Here is a 16,800-nt window from a genome sequence, read left to right as displayed (position 1 = left end):
CTGGGGGTGCAGACCAGCAGGCCAGTTGTGAACTTTGCGCTGCTTCCCCAGACAGAAGGGTATTGTGGGAGATGCCAAGGCTGCATGCCCAGGAGCACAGCCACACCCTCGTGATACGGCAGGGAGGCTGGTTGAGGTAGATATCTTAGGACGGTTTCTCCGATTTCTGCCTCCACTGCTATAAAATGTATACATACTCACTCTATTTCACTACTGATGTTTACATAACTACATAACTACTTTGCACATTGCACATCTCCTGATATAGCTTCTTTTATACTTCTGCACATTAGATACTGTACATAAACTACCTCACTGTACATAGCTCATAACTGTATATAGCCCATAACTGTACATAGCCCATACTGTATATAGCCCAAAACTGATGTTTACAATACTCCTCTGCACTTACTGTATATTGCATTGTTACCTATCACTACCATTCTTGTTCTATTTATATCATGTTCTTATATCACTATTCGGCCCGTAGCGAGGGGGGGTTCGGACGGTTCGAACGACCCCCCCCTCACGGCCAAAGGTCCACAATTTAAGGCCGTTTTTTTGAAAGGCTGTTCATTAAAGTGTGTCCCCTTTTAAATAACGCACTTCTGGTTGGATGCTAAACTGCATTTCGTTGTACCTGTACTCTGCAACGACAATAAAGTTTAATCTAATCTAATCTAATAGCCTATATTTCTTGGGCTGTTTAAATACCACATGAATCCATCTTCTTTGCTGTCCCCTCCTGGCTTGAACACGGTTGGATAGGTGAAAGCCAGGGGTGGATCGCTGAAAGCCAGGATTCTATTACATAGATTATGACACACTTCTGCGTTTAGATCATTTATCACTCAAGGAGGGAAGGATACGTACCATGACAGCTACCAGTCGCTGCATAAAGTTTCCACACTATCACACAGCTCACTATCATACACTATCATACAGCTCACTATCATACAGCTCACTATCACACAGCTCACTATCACACAGCTCACTATCACACAGCTCACTATCACACAGCTCACTATCATACAGCTCACTATCACACAGCTCACTATCATACAGCTCACTATCATACAGCTCACTATCATACAGCTCACTATCATCACACTATCATACAGATCACTATCATCACACTATCATACAGCTCACTATCACACAGCTCACTATCATACAGCTCACTATCACACAGCTCACTATCACACAGCTCACTATCATACAGCTCACTATCATACAGCTCACTATCATCACACTATCATACAGCTCACTATCATACAGCTCACTATCATACAGCTCACTATCATACAGCTCACTATCATACAGCTCACTATCATCACACTATCATACAGCTCACTATCATCACATTATCACACAGCTCACTATCACACAGCTCACTATCATACAGCTCACTATCACACAGCTCACTATCATACAGCTCACTATCACACAGCTCACTATCATACAGCTCACTATCACACAGCTCACTATCATACAGCTCACTATCATACAGCTCACTATCATCACATTATCACACAGCTCACTATCACACAGCTCACTATCATACAGCTCACTATCACACAGCTCACTATCATACAGCTCACTATCACACAGCTCACTATCATACAGCTCACTATCACACAGCTCACTATCATACAGCTCACTATCACACAGCTCACTATCATCACACTATCACACAGCTCACTATCATACAGCTCACTATCATACAGCTCACTATCATCTCACTATCATACAGCTCACTATCATACAGCTCACTATCATCTCACTATCATACAGCTCACTATCATACAGCTCACTATCATCTCACTATCACACAGCTCACTATCACACAGCTCACTATCATACAGCTCACTATCACACAGCTCACTATCATACAGCTCACTATCATACAGCTCACTATCATACAGCTCACTATCATACAGCTCACTATCATACAGCTCACTATCATACAGCTCACTATCATACAGCTCACTATCATACAGCTCACTATCATACAGCTCACTATCATACAGCTCACTATCATACAGCTCACTATCACACAGCTCACTATCATACAGCTCACTATCATACAGCTCACTATCACACAGCTCACTATCATCACACTATCATACAGCTCACTATCATACAGCTCACTATCATCACACTATCATACAGCTCACTATCATCACACTATCATACAGCTCACTATCATCACACTATCACACAGCTCACTATCATACAGCTCACTATCATCACATTATCATACAGCTCACTATCACACAGCTCACTATCATACAGCTCACTATCATACAGCTCACTATCATCACACTATCATACAGCTCACTATCACACAGCTCACTATCATACAGCTCACTATCATACAGCTCACTATCATACAGCTCACTATCATCACACTATCATACAGCTCACTATCATACAGCTCACTATCATCACATTATCATACAGCTCACTATCATCTCACTATCATACAGCTCACTATCATACAGCTCACTATCACACAGCTCACTATCACACAGCTCACTATCATCACTCTATCATACAGCTCACTATCATCACACTATCATACAGCTCACTATCACACAGCTCACTATCATCACTCTATCATACAGCTCACTATCATACAGCTCACTATCATACAGCTCACTATCATACAGCTCACTATCACACAGCTCACTATCATCACACTATCACACAGCTCACTATCACACAGCTCACTATCATACAGCTCACTATCATACAGCTCACTATCACACAGCTCACTATCATCACAGCTCACTATCATACAGCTCACTATCACACAGCTCACTATCACACAGCTCACTATCATACAGCTCACTATCATACAGCTCACTATCATACAGCTCACTATCATCACACTATCATACAGCTCACTATCACACAGCTCACTATCATACAGCTCACTATCATACACTATCATACAGCTCACTATCATACAGCTCACTATCATACACTATCATACAGCTCACTATCACACAGCTCACTATCATACAGCTCACTATCATACACTATCACACAGCTCACTATCATACAGCTCACTATCATACAGCTCACTATCATACAGCTCACTATCATACAGCTCACTATCATACAGCTCACTATCATACAGCTCACTATCATACAGCTCACTATCATACAGCTCACTATCATACAGCTCACTATCACACAGCTCACTATCATCACACTATCACACAGCTCACTATCACACAGCTCACTATCATACAGCTCACTATCACACAGCTCACTATCATACAGCTCACTATTACACAGCTCACTATCACACAGCTCACTATCATACAGCTCACTATCATACAGCTCACTATCATACAGCTCACTATCATACAGCTCACTATCATACAGCTCACTATCATCACACTATCATACAGCTCACTATCATACAGCTCACTATCATCACATTATCATACAGCTTTGATATTTTTATTTGACACTCACAACTAAGCTCTTAGGGCTTTCACATCGCCAAGGAACGGTTCCGGTTCGCGTTTGCAAACCAAGTCTGGAACCGTCCGGCGTGTTCCGACCGAAAATAAATTGGTTCGGAGCCTGAAAAGTTGGTTCGCAGCGGGAACCATAAAATAGAACAGTCATGTCGTCAGTGGGTGTGTCTATGACATCATCAGTGGGTGTGTCATATTCTAGGCTGCAGAGACCAGCAAGAAGGAAGGAGACAAAATGTCATCTTATCTCAATCTAATCATCATTAGTAATAAACATTTTTTAATCAAGTTTCATCATTCTATCTTCCTCACATGCTCAGCAAACACACACACGCACACGCGCGAACGCACATTTCGTAAGCCATTTCTATTCCAGTAACGGAGCAGCTGATTAATAAGAGAACGCGTGTAGAAAGTGTCTTTTGTTTAGTTTCATTGAAAATAGTGTTTATTTCAGATACTGTAGTGGAAAATATTATCCTCAACGGGAACGGTTCCTTGGCGGTGTGAAAGCCCTATCTGTGAGCTAGATAATAGTGCCTGAGAAGATAAACCATTCTGTGCTTGTTAAAAAGATGATGTGATTTTATGCATCTATGCTTTTTCCAAAATGTGTTTCTTTTTCCTTTCTTAAACACCAGGGGAGCCTCCCCTCCTAAATTTCGTTGTTTGGTACCTGTACTGTAACAATGACAAATAAAGTCTATCTATCTATCTATCTATCTATCTAAAAAGGACTGAGTGGTCAGAGCGGACAATCACTGGCCAGCAGAGGGCGGGCTGTAAACCCGAGAGTTCAATATCTTAGAATTGGCGAATTATGTTAAACCAGGAAATTACTAGCACTACATTTCCCGTCATCCCCCCCTCGCGCGAAATAATGCATTAAAACTCAAATAGAACACACAACTTAAAGGAGATTCATACACAACTACACTCGTTATAAATTGCATATCCACACACACAAATCCATACAAGCATACATACGTGTTTAATAATCGCTCTTGTGTGTCACTGTTGTAAGTGTGACAGACCAGGTCAACACCGTCAACGTGAGTCTTGTCTCTGAGAACGGCTTGTGTCGCTCTCCTCTGTAGAAGTAATAGTAACTAATTTTTGGATGCCTTGCTTTACGGCGGGGCTTCCTGCACCTGTGAAAATAAAAGAATCTTTTTCGTTAGAGTAACATTAGGTATCAGTGGCGGGCGGTGCATTTCACACCTAGGCCTTCAGTGATGTCCTAACTGAATTATTCCACCTCTTAATACCATCATTATGACACGTCATGGCTCTAGAAACTATACATTTAGACAGAAACGCAGTATAACCGGGCGTTGCTGTGATGTTCATATCTGATATAGGGGTATACCCCTTTTAAGAGGGCACGGAAGTTAGGTAGCATATCGGAGCACGGAGAGTAGAACGGAATAAAGAGATCACAAGTTTGTTTTACGACCACACAAGTCACAAGTGTCATCCCTTTTAACAAGTACAATATATACAATATTACAATATATAGCACCCCGGCGGGAAGTGATTAAAAGATCGCATTGAAGCCCCTCACACAGCTGAGCCAGTGTGCACACCACACACTCTATGAACCCCAGGGTCGCTCCGTACATCTCTTGCAGAAAAAATAAAATGCTTTGTACTAACCAAAACAACTGATTATTTGAACACAAAATCCATCCTCCTTTCTTTCCTCAAGAATACTTCAATGTCTCTGTTGTACAGTTGATCAGTTCCACCAATAAGTCATTTTCTACATGGATAGCCTCGCTAACGTCGGGGTTGGCCGTTCTCTTCTGATTATGTCTAGCTAGCTTTTCTTGGAAAAGGCATTGTTATAATATCTGCCACCAAATCTACCTCTTCTCATATATATATGTTCAGTATATATATATATATATGTTCAGTATCATCTGTATACTGTTCTTACAGTTGTATTCTGTTTATCTTTACAGTACCACAAGTTCACGGTTTTCATTAAAGCCTTTAATAATAACCTGGCCTGGTTATTATACCCATACATACAAGGACATCATAGTAACCGGACTAGCCACAGTTATTTGAACTATCCACCAGTCAAGTTTATCTATATTTTTCAGTGCTCATTGACAATAAGATGTAAAATAGTGTGAAATATCTTTGTTATGAACAAACATGTTTCATGCAACAAACTTATAATATCATATTACAGATGTATTGTAATGAGCACACACGTTACACAATAGTAAAAAATAAAAATAAAAATACAACGTCAGTACCTCCTTCAGTTGTTTTGTTTGTTTCTTTACAACTAAAGAGAAGAACCTGTCAACCTGTGGTACACTGCAGTTTCACAGCTTTATGGATGAGAACCTAAACATCATACCCTCTAACATGACAGTCATCAAACACCATATCTGTCTGTATTGTAGCTATAGTCAAGGCTTAAAGTGGGAAAAAATCCTGTGCCTGAAACTTTTTCTTGGGGAGGGGGGTCACAGTTTGAGATATTGGGAGAGCGGGTACAGAAGACAGCTTCTTGTCTCAATGTTTAAATGCATTAATACCATTTTATAGTCAATACAAAATATATGTCTAAATGTTAAAATGCATTAATACTGTTTTATAGTCAATACAAAATATATGTCTCAATGTTAAAATGCATTAATACTGTTTAATACTCAATACAAAATAAAATAATATATTTAGATGTCTTTAAAAGGCCAAACTGATTGCATCACTTATTAAGCCACTATCACTATAACAATACAGAATAAAATATATACATGTCTTTAAAAGAACAAACTGAGTGATTACTTATTAAGCCACTATCACTTATATTCTCCTTCTTGGCACCACGTCCCATAAGGCTTCCCGTCACTACTCAGGGTTTTTCCTGGCTCAAAATGAGGCGGAGGTGGTACCAGTGGTGTTTGACATCGGGGGGGACCCATGAAGCAGGGCTGTCTGGGGGTCTTTAATATCTGTCTGATCAATAACATAAACATATATATGTTTAATATCTGTCTGATCAATAACATAAACATATATATGTTTAATATCTGTCTGATCAATGACATAAACATATATATGTTTAATATCTGTCTGATCAATGACATAAACATATATAAGTTTAATATCTGTCTGATCAATGGCAAATGAGGCGAAATCAGCTAGAAGTTGATGCAGTGGTTCTGTCAGGACATCCAATAGTCGCCATGGGCAACAAGCCAAACCTCCGAGAGCAACAACCTGCTTCTCTTTGCTTTCTGTACAATGCCCTTGAGTTTGAGAAAGGCGCTTTTTAAATCAAATCTATTATTATAATCATTATTATATCTACAGTGTTTTTGCGGGAGCGGGAGAAGGGAAAGCAAGCAGAGCGCAATGAGCGATCTGCGCAAGACCTAGTATTAGGCTGCGTTCGTAAACTCGCTCTGGAAATCTGATCAGCACTCATGGAATGCCTCTTGTCCAATCAAATTACTTGGTTTCTTTATGACGTTGAACCCAGTGTGCGCTTCGGCGCTCTCAGAGCGAATTTACGAATTAGCTCCATAGCTTTCGGACTGTTGCTAGGGCAACAGTAACGCTAACCCAGACAGACGCACAGTGCGCACCGTGTGGACCAGTGTTATCTGATGAAACTCCTTTGTGTGAAAACAACAAAACCAGCAGATGTTATATACTAGTATTAGTACTAATAATAATATTAATAATAACTAATAATAATATATTGCAACAGTGGCTTTAGATTTTGAATCTGTAAGTATGAGTCAACGACATGTTTTGCAAGGTAAGATCAGGCTTAGTAGCCTGTCCACATTCTCATGACTGTTTTGGTTTTGGTGTTTAAAATGGAAAGTTAGATACGGACTAGGTCTGTCTTACTTAACTTTAGTTACCTGCAGCTTTAATCATTAACATAACACGCAATACAATACAACTCATATACAATGATGGAACCCACAGCCCTACTCCGTAATCACATCATATAAAAAAAACATTTAATCTTTGCAGTTGAAATAAATATGAATAAATCGTCCATTGATTATGACTTTTCTTTTGCAGTTTTTGAGCAGTACCAGAAAGCAAGGACACAATTTGTGCAGACAATTGCTGAAGTTGCAACAAGACCGCAAAACATAGAAACGTTACAAAATGCTGGTACGTTGGCAGGAAGCTTCCTCTTTAAGTGGAACATCTTGAGATGCAACTTTCCTTATGTGTTCCTTTGCCCCATACTCTTGTTCATTTCCCATGATGGAAACTAGGCTACTCACTGACTGCTGTGTCAATCTTCTGCTATCATTTTATCTCTCTCTCTCCCTCCTGGTCTCTCCCTCACTCCCTCCCCCCCTCTCTCTCCCTCCCTACCCCCCCTCCCTCTCTCTCCCTCCCTCTTTCCCTCTCCCTCTTTCCCTCTCCCTCCCTCCCTCCCTCCCTCTTTCCCTCTCCCTCCCTCCCTCCCTCTTTCCCTCTCCCTCCCTCCCTCTATCTCTCTCTCCCTCCCTCTTTCCCTCTCCCTCCCTCCCTCCCTCTTTCCCTCTCCCTCCCTCCCTCCCTCTTTCCCTCTCCCTCCCTCCCTCCTCTCCCTCACTCCCTCTCTCCCTCTCTCTCTCCCTCCCTCCCTCCCTCCCCCTCTCCCTCCCTCCCTCCCCTCGTCTCTCTAGGTGTGATGTCTCTTCTGAGACCTCTGTTGTTAGATGTGGTTCCTACCATCCGGCAGACAGCAGCTCTGGCTCTGGGTCGCCTGGCCAACTACAACGCTGACCTGGCGGAGGTCGTCGTCCAGGGAGACATCCTGCCTCTGCTGGTCTACTCCGTGGCCCAGGAGAACGTCAGTTACTTCTCTTTCATTCGGGTTGTGTCTTTTAGTTTATTCATTACAAATTTGTCCTTCTCCAACCACCGTATCTGGGCCCTGTTCTGTGTTACGTCAAGCTGTGAGTGTGTGTGTGTGTGTGTGTCTGTGTGTGTGTCCAGCGTTTCTATAAGAAGGCAGCAGCGTTCGTGCTGCGCGCGGTGGCCAAGCACTCCCCTGCCCTGGCCCAGGCCGTGGTGGACAGCGGGGCGCTGGACGCCCTGGTCGTCTGCCTGAGGGACTTTGACCCCGGGGTGAAGGAGGGCGCGGCCTGGGCCCTGGGGTACATCGCCCGCCACAACGCGCGTAAGGACACACACACACACGCCCGCACGCGCGCCCGAACACACACGTGCGCCCGCACATATGCACGCACGCACACACACCACACACACGCACACCAAACACACACACACACACACACACACACAAACACACAATTAACGTAAGGGACACACTGACGAACATACACTTTATGTACAGTAACATCTCTGTACATACGGTAAGGACACACACACACACACACACACACACACACTCTCTCTCTCTCTCTCTCTAACCCTGGTGTGTGTGTGTGTGTGTGTGTGTGTGTGTGTGTGTGTGTGTGTGTGTGCGTGTGTGTGTGTGTGTGTGTGTAGCCCTGGCCCAGGCGGTGGTGGATGTGGGGGCTGTTCCCCTCCTGGTCCTGTGCATCCAGGAGCCCGAGGTGGCCCTGAAATGCATCGCTGCCTCGGCCCTCAGCGACCTGGCCAAGCACTCCCCCGAGCTGGCCCAGACCGTGGTGGACACGGGCGCCATCGCCCACCTGGCCCAGATGGTCCTGAACCCCGACGCCAAGGTCAAGGTGAGGGGGAGGGGGCGGGGGAGGATGAAGGTGAGGGGGAGGGTTAGGGTGAGGGGGGGGTGAGGGTGAGGGGGAGGGTGAAGGTGAGAGTGAGGGTGAGGTTGAGGGTGAGGGTGAAGGGGAGGGTGAGGGTGAGGGTGAAGGTGAGGGGGTGGGTTAGGGTTAAGGTGAGGGGGAGGGTTCGGGTTAAGGTGAGGGGGGGGGTTAGGGTGAGGGTGAAGGTGAGGGGGAGGGTTCGGGTTAAGGTGAGGGGGGGGGGTAGGGTGAGGGTGAAGGTGAGGGGGACGGTTAGGGTGAGGGGGAGGGGGAGGGGGAGGGGGAGGGTGAAGGTGAGGGGGAGGTTGAGAAAAAAATCAATGACACATCGCTAGTCAACTAACTTAGCTTGTTTTGTGAGCCTGCTAACAATGTAAAGTAGTGTTATAGTTAACTAGGTAGCAGTGGGGGATTACTCACCCGATCCATTGCGTTGTTGCAGTATTTTGGCTCAATTAAGCGAGTGTGCGTTGTGATTCTCAAACGACGTTGAAACGTAGAGTTCCGTGGTTTCAAAAGCAAAGTCAAAGTCAAAGCCAACAACATTCTGATCGGTTGGCCGACATGACCAGGACCGAAAATGATCAGACTGGTGTCACGTTATGTACTTATGTGCGTGCTATGTGTCCTCCCCACCACCAGAGGCAGGTGTTCTCGGCCCTGAGCCAGATCAGTAAACACTCGGTGGACCTGGCTGAGTTGGTAGTGGAGGCGGAGGTCTTCCCCGCCGCGCTGGCCTGCCTCCGCGACCCCGACGAGTATGTGAGGAAGAACGTGACCACGCTGATGAGGGAGACCGCCAAGCACACCCCCGAGGTGTGTGTGTACACGCACGCCACGCACACACACACACACACATACACTATCAGAGGTAAATAAAATTTAAAAACACGTACGTGTACCCCCAATCTGAATGTGTGTGTGTGTGTGTGTCCAGTTGTCCCAGATGATGGTGAATGCAGGCGGCGTGGCGGCAGTGATAGACTACCTGGGTGATTGCCACGGTAACGTGCGGTTGCCAGGGATCATGATGCTGGGATACGTGGCTGCTCACTCTGAGAACCTGGCCATGGCCGTCATCGTCTCCAAGGTGTGTGTCTCTATCTCTTATTCTTCTTCTCCTTCATCTTCTTCTTCTTCTTCTTCTACTCCTTCTTCTTCTCCTTCTCCTTCTCCTTCTCCTCCTTCTTCTCCTTCTCCTTCTCCTTCTTCCTCTCTCTTATCTTTTCAATTGTTATGATCAGAGTTGAGGTCATCTCCATTTCAATTTCCGTTAATCCAAGAAGTCAAGTGAACTGAAATTCAAAAATGTCCAAGAATGCAATGCAATGTCCCGTCCCCCCCCGTCCTCCAGGGAGTGCCCCAGCTGGCCATCTGCCTGTCTGAGGAGCCAGAGGAGCACGTCAAGGCCGCCACGGCGTGGACCTTTGGCCAGATCGGCCGCCACACCCCGGAGCACGCCAGGGCCGTGGCTACAGCCAACGTCCTGCCCAGGCTGCTGGCCCTCTACATGGACACACATAGCTCTGAGGACCTGCAGGTCAAGGTACGTAAGGCCCTCTACATGGACACACACAGCTCTGAGGACCTGCAGGTCAAAGGTCAAGGTACGTAAGGCTCTCTCCATGGACACACACAGCTCTGAGGACCTGCAGGTCAAAGGTCAAGGTACGTAAGGCCACCTCTTTACATGGACACACACAGCCCCCAGGACCTGCAGGTCAAAGGTCAAGGTACGTAAGGCTCTCTCCATGGACACACACAGCTCTGAGGACCTGCAGGTCAAAGGTCAAGGTACGTAAGGCCCTCTACATGGACACACACAGCTCTGAGGACCTGCAGGTCAAAGGTCAAGGTACGTAAGGCTCTCTACATGGACACACACAGCTCAGAGGACCTACACTCCAAAGGTTTGGATTTTGAAATTACTATAAGGTTAAAAATAGATACTCTCAGCCTTTATTTGTTGGTATTTGTGTGCATATTGGTTTCACCATTCAAAAAACTCTCTGTCTCCCTCTCTCTTCTTCCTTCTCTCTCTCTCTCTCCCCCTCTCTACCACTCTCCCCTTCCTTCCTTCTTTCTCTCTCTCTCTCCCCCCTCTCTACCACTCCACTCTCCCCTTCCTTCCTTCTTTCTCTCTCACTCTCTCTCCCTCTCTCTTCTTCCTTCTCTCTCTCTCTCTCCCCCTCTCTACCACTCTCCCCTTCCTTCCTTCTTTCTCTCTCACTCTCTCTCTTCCTTCTCTCTCTCCCTCCCTCGCTCCCTCTCTCTCCCCCTCTCTACCACTCTCCCCCCCTCTCTACCACTCTCCCCTTCCTTCCTTCTCTCTCTCTACCTCTCTCTTCTTCCTTCTCTCTCTCCCTCTCTCTCCTTCCTTCTCTCTCTCTGCCCCTCTCTACCACTCTCCCCTTCCTTCTTTCATTCTGTTTCACTCTCACCTCTCACTCTCTTCTTTCTTTTTTCTCTCTCTATCTCCCTCCCTCCCTCCCTCTCTCCCTCCCTCTCTCTCCCTCCCTCCCTCCCTCCCTCCCTCCCTCTCTCTCTCCCTCCCTCCCTCCCTCCCCCATCAGGCTAAGAAGGCTCTGAAGTGCATCCTACAGAAGTGTACCTACCTCCCTGCCCTGGAGCCGCTGCTCTACGAGGCGCCCAGCAACATCCTCAAACACGTGGTGTGCCAGTTCAGCAAGGTGGGGGGGGGGGGCGTTCACAAACACAACCACACAAACACAACACCCGTCCAACCCTGTCCACCAAACATGAGATTCAATACTAACGACACTAGTTTCAGCAAGGTTTTTCAGCAACGGCACGTTCAAGAACATAATGATCCGACCCTATTCCTGTTGATGAGACTCTCAATAATTATGTGACAGCAGCTGGTGATACCGGGAACAAGTCGCCAACCAATCCAAATGTTCAAAATGACTTTTATTCTGAACAATTTAAATACATTTCAGCGTTGTTGAAAAATCTACGACACACTCGCTAGTCAAGCCAAAACATTGTAGTGCAACGGATTCGGTGAGTAATCTACACTAACTAGGTAGTAGTTACCTAGTTACTCACCGTATCCATTGCATTGCAATGTTTTGGCTTGACTAGCGAGTGTGTCGTTGATTTTCAACAACTCTGACATTTATTTACATTTTCCAGGATAAAAGTCTGTCGGTTGGCGACTTGTTCCCGGTTTCACCAGCTGCTGTCACATATAGAACATCTTTGACTCAGCCAAACCGCCCCTCTCTCTCTTCTATTGGTGCTGCCACATGACAGTACCTGTCTCTCTCTCTCCTCTAGGTGCTGCCACATGACAGTACCTGTCTCTCTCTCTCCTCTAGGTGCTGCCACATGACAGTAAGGCGCGCCGCCTGTTTGTGACCAGCGGGGGGCTGAAGAAGGTGCAGGAGATTAAGGCTGACCCAGGGTCAGCCCTCCAGGAGTTCATCACCTCCATCAACAACTGCTACCCTGAGGAGATCGTCCGGTAGGACACACACACATGCTAGCACACACACACACACACGCACACATGCTAGCGCCCCCACACACACACACACAGACACACGCATGCGGACACACGCATGCACGCACGCGGACACACACACACACACACACACACACACACACACACACGCTCCATTAAGGCCTACTTATTCAGTTGTATAATGATGACCCCCCCCCCCCCTCTCCTGCTGTTCCAGGTACTACTCCCCGGGGTACTCAGAGACGCTGCTGGAGCGGGTGGAGATGTACCAGCCGGAGTGACGCCCCCTCCCCCCCCCCCAGGGTTCCCCCCCGCCTCCACCCTCAGGAAGACCCAAGCTCCCCTCCTCCAGTACCCCTCCCACGCTGTAACAGGCAGACTATATGGATTAAGTGAATTAAAACCGTCTCTTTTACGTCTCTTACAGTGGCACTCAAATGTTGTGTTTCCTACTCAGTAGTCCTGTGAATTGTCAGTAGTGGTGTTAATTATTAGTATTATGTTAATTATTCGTATTATGTTAATTATTCGTCACAGCACCGCATGCATGAGGCCGTCGCATTACTGATGAGAATAACGTTGATGTGTTGCCCTCTGCATCTAAAAGTCACCTGACCTGGTAAATGTGTTTAGTTAAGTCTGTCGTGTTCTTATTCTTCATATTATATTTTGGAGATGGTTATATTTTTATGAGGTTTTTATGTTTTATTTTAGAACGACAAAACTGCACGCAATATCGTGTCGGTGTATGATACTGATACAGAGCTGCCAAGTCTCACGCAATCGCCGTGAGACTCACGCATTTCAACCAGTTCTCACGCTCTCACGCCGCATCTCTATTTCTCACGGCGAGAAATAACAATTGTTTTACGGGACTTTTATTTTTGAAATTCCTTGAAAGAAAGCTACCGGACATGAGTTTCGTGGCATCTTTCTGCACGCGCGTTAACTTGAGTCTGCAATCGAAGCGGCAGGCGAGCGCTGATGGAAGAACCTGTGTTCACGCGAGCTGCAAGAACGTAGCAAGCAGTGTTGCCAGATTGGGCTACTTTTGGTCACACTGGACGGGTGGATTCGGCAGCTTTTAGACCGGTTGGGCTGGACATTGTCAATTCCGTCTGGCAACCGTGGTAGCAAAATATGTGCATACATTACAACATTGTATCTGGTAGCCTACTGGACTGGGTTGCACCAATATGGTGTAAGTCTTTACTAAATAGTTACTAAACCCCTAGTTGTTACTAGCTAGTTTCAAACTAGTTGTTTACTAATTTTGGTTGCACCACACCAATCTTTTGCCAATCTTAGCTAGTAAATACTCAGTTTTGGTAACTGTTTTTTGTTTCTCTACTGTAACATAACCAGGTACATTAATAATAATTACAATTTACAATACAAATACAACAATTGGGGGTCCCTCAAAAAAAATGTGGACAAAATCAACCACCAAGCCCTAATTCTGACCCAGGAAAAACCCTGGTATGTACTGTATAACATGATAGCCATCTATGAGCAATGCACTGTATATAAGATGATGATCAAGGGTCTTTCTGCTGCTGACCAAGGGGCCTGTTGATGGCGCCAATTTTTCTTTTAGAGTCTGTAGGCTACTGTATTTGTTTATTAAGATTTCATAAATATGATATATTGTCTGAATTGTTTTCTTGTTTTATAAAATGTTAATTATTTTCATTTCTTGTGCTGGTTTATTATGAACAACATGTAAAATTGCAGGAAACTAGCACAAATAATTGGGTGGGAGAGGGGCCGCCGCTGCCAAAACGTGCACAGTTTTGAGTCGCTCCAGCGCCAAAAAATCTCACTCCAAACTTTTGGTGAAACTTGGCAGCCCTGCTGATAGATATGCCTAATAATGATACAGCTATGCAATTTCTTGTCAAAAGTTTTGGTTAGGCTAAATTGAAGGAATACAATACAATGTTATAATACATGTTTACAAAGTAACGTGGTGATAAAACAAATGATGAGATAGAAATTCTCTGGTCTTTTCTCTGGTCCGTATTTCCACCTTAAAATGATGTTCATAGGAAGATATGTTGGGCCCTATTATGCACTTCTTAACTTGCCGTCTTAAGTGTTAATTAAGACGCACCGCCAGGTTAAGACCTACCCCCACCCTTATTATGCGCTTCATACGCGCTACTGCTATTATGCAGGTGTCGATAGGCGCCCACACATAAGACGTAAAACTCCCGTGCATATATTGCTCATTGTGGGAGTGTTCATATGTTAATGAAGTGCACTAGGCGCCCCTGCTATTATGCGATCTGACTTTGCTCCTATCGCTAAGAAGTGGTTTGAAAAGTTCTTAAGTTTAGACTTCATGCACGTTTTGAAACACGAGCGCGCCTCCGCGGTTTGCGCATGCATGTGGGCACACATGAACACGCACGTGGCTCCACGGCAAGACGTCAATTACGGTCACAGTATAAATGCTTTATTTCAGAAGGGAGAGGCAGAGAAGCGCGCTGACCTCCTTCTCAGGACTTCCATAATAGCATAGCGCTAATGACTCAACGCAGCCGGTTCTTAAAGGGAATGGCACCTGGCACGCTGATTGGGTTGATTGAGAAGACGCCCAAAACACACCCATGACTAATTTCTTTGCTTAGCGCCGGGTTTTAGGCGCCCACTACAGCACGCATAATAGCAAAGTGGCCTTGACCACGCCTCCACGTCTTAAGTTTAGATCTACCGCCTCGTCTTATTGATTGTTACCGCTGCTCATTTTTTGAGCCTTGATTGGCTACGAGTAGTTGACAGAGTGCAGCAGCTTGCACTGGGCCTGGTCTTCAAGATACGCTACACCACAAAGACACCCAAGTACCTGTCAACATACTTCCAAAAAGTGAACAACGTCCACACATACAACACCAGAGGAAGCTCCACGAACCACGTTCAACCGCGTTGCACCACAAACAAGGGGTTAAACTCGTTTGCAAACTATGCAGTAAAAATGTGGAACGCCCTTCCTATAATCTTAAAGGAGTGCAAAACACTGCCCACCTTCAAAACCACTCTCAAAAAACATTTACAGGAGGCTGCAATCCGTAACTGGACCCTCTAAATCAAAAAATCAGATTAAAAGACCCGAACTACCCACTGTACATACTTTGTGTTTTGTCCCCCGCCCCCACCTGTGGTGTATGTCCCCACCTGTCCTACCCGCTGTACATACCTGATGTTTTGTTGTATTGTTCTTCCCATGATGGATGTATTTTTATCTTGTAGATAGTAATAGTTATTTGTCTGTATTATCTTGTAGATAGTACTAGTTTTTTTTTTTTGTCTGTCTTACATGTAACGATGAATTGAGAATCAAGGACCCCAATTGAAATAAGCCAGTGGCTTTCTTGGGTTTTTATCCTTTTAGTTGACCTTGTATGTAATATGTACTTTCATGTACCTACTTCTGCAAATCTTCTAATAAAGTTTTCAATCAATCAATCAATTGATGAAGTGCATAATAGGGCCCATGGTCTACTCTAGACAGTGTTTCCCAAAGACTGGGTCGTGTCACACGCGCACACACAGACACACGCACGCACGCACACCACACACACACACACACACACACACACACACACACACCCACACCCACCCACACACACACACACACACACACACACACACACACACACACACACACACTCACATCACATCTTTTTGTGATTTTTTTACTGTGTCACTTCTGGCGCTTGACAAAGAATACCCGTGTCCCGGTATAATCATGTAATGTTTCTTATTGTAGAACAAATAAGACTTCGTAAAGTTTGTAACTTCATGCTAACAGTGTGCTAGCTCTTTATTTACGTCTGCTCCCAAGCAGATACAACTCTACCGCAGGTGCTATCGCTCTCAAGAACTATAGCGACACCTGTAGGTCGATGATGATATAGCCGAGCTATAGACATAATTATCCTTACAGTCTGGCAGCACCTTTTTGAACCACTAGGGGCAGCACAGATGATGGAGCTTGGCCCCTTGATCTTGCCTAAAGTCACCATAGAGTCCATTTTGAACATTCGCATGACCACTTTCCCCATTCATAGCATTTCAATGACTG

The 16,800-nt window shown here is 45.2% G+C and overlaps 1 protein-coding gene across 1 annotated transcript; it reads left to right on the top strand.

Annotated features, from left to right (window-relative positions):
• Window positions 1-7,253: 7,253 nt before the first annotated feature.
• LOC308152635 (sperm-associated antigen 6-like) lies at window positions 7,254-12,994 on the top strand (the record flags this gene model as incomplete). The annotated part of the gene is made up of 11 exons (XM_080525662.1): window positions 7,254-7,278; window positions 7,554-7,649; window positions 8,156-8,322; window positions 8,469-8,652; window positions 8,985-9,190; window positions 9,869-10,042; window positions 10,164-10,316; window positions 10,581-10,772; window positions 11,800-11,916; window positions 12,568-12,713; window positions 12,931-12,994. The coding sequence occupies 11 exons, from the start codon at window positions 7,254-7,256 to the stop codon at window positions 12,992-12,994; spliced, it is 1,524 nt and encodes a 507-aa protein (XP_080381788.1).
• Between the last annotated feature and the right edge of the window lie 3,806 nt (window positions 12,995-16,800).

The sequence above is a fragment of the Nansenia antarctica genome (assembly GCF_963989245.1).
Source record: "Nansenia antarctica genome assembly, chromosome: 3".
NCBI lineage: Eukaryota > Metazoa > Chordata > Actinopteri > Argentiniformes > Microstomatidae > Nansenia > Nansenia antarctica.
Note: the sequence above shows the minus strand (reverse complement) of the source record. Positions and strands in the feature narration are given on the sequence as shown.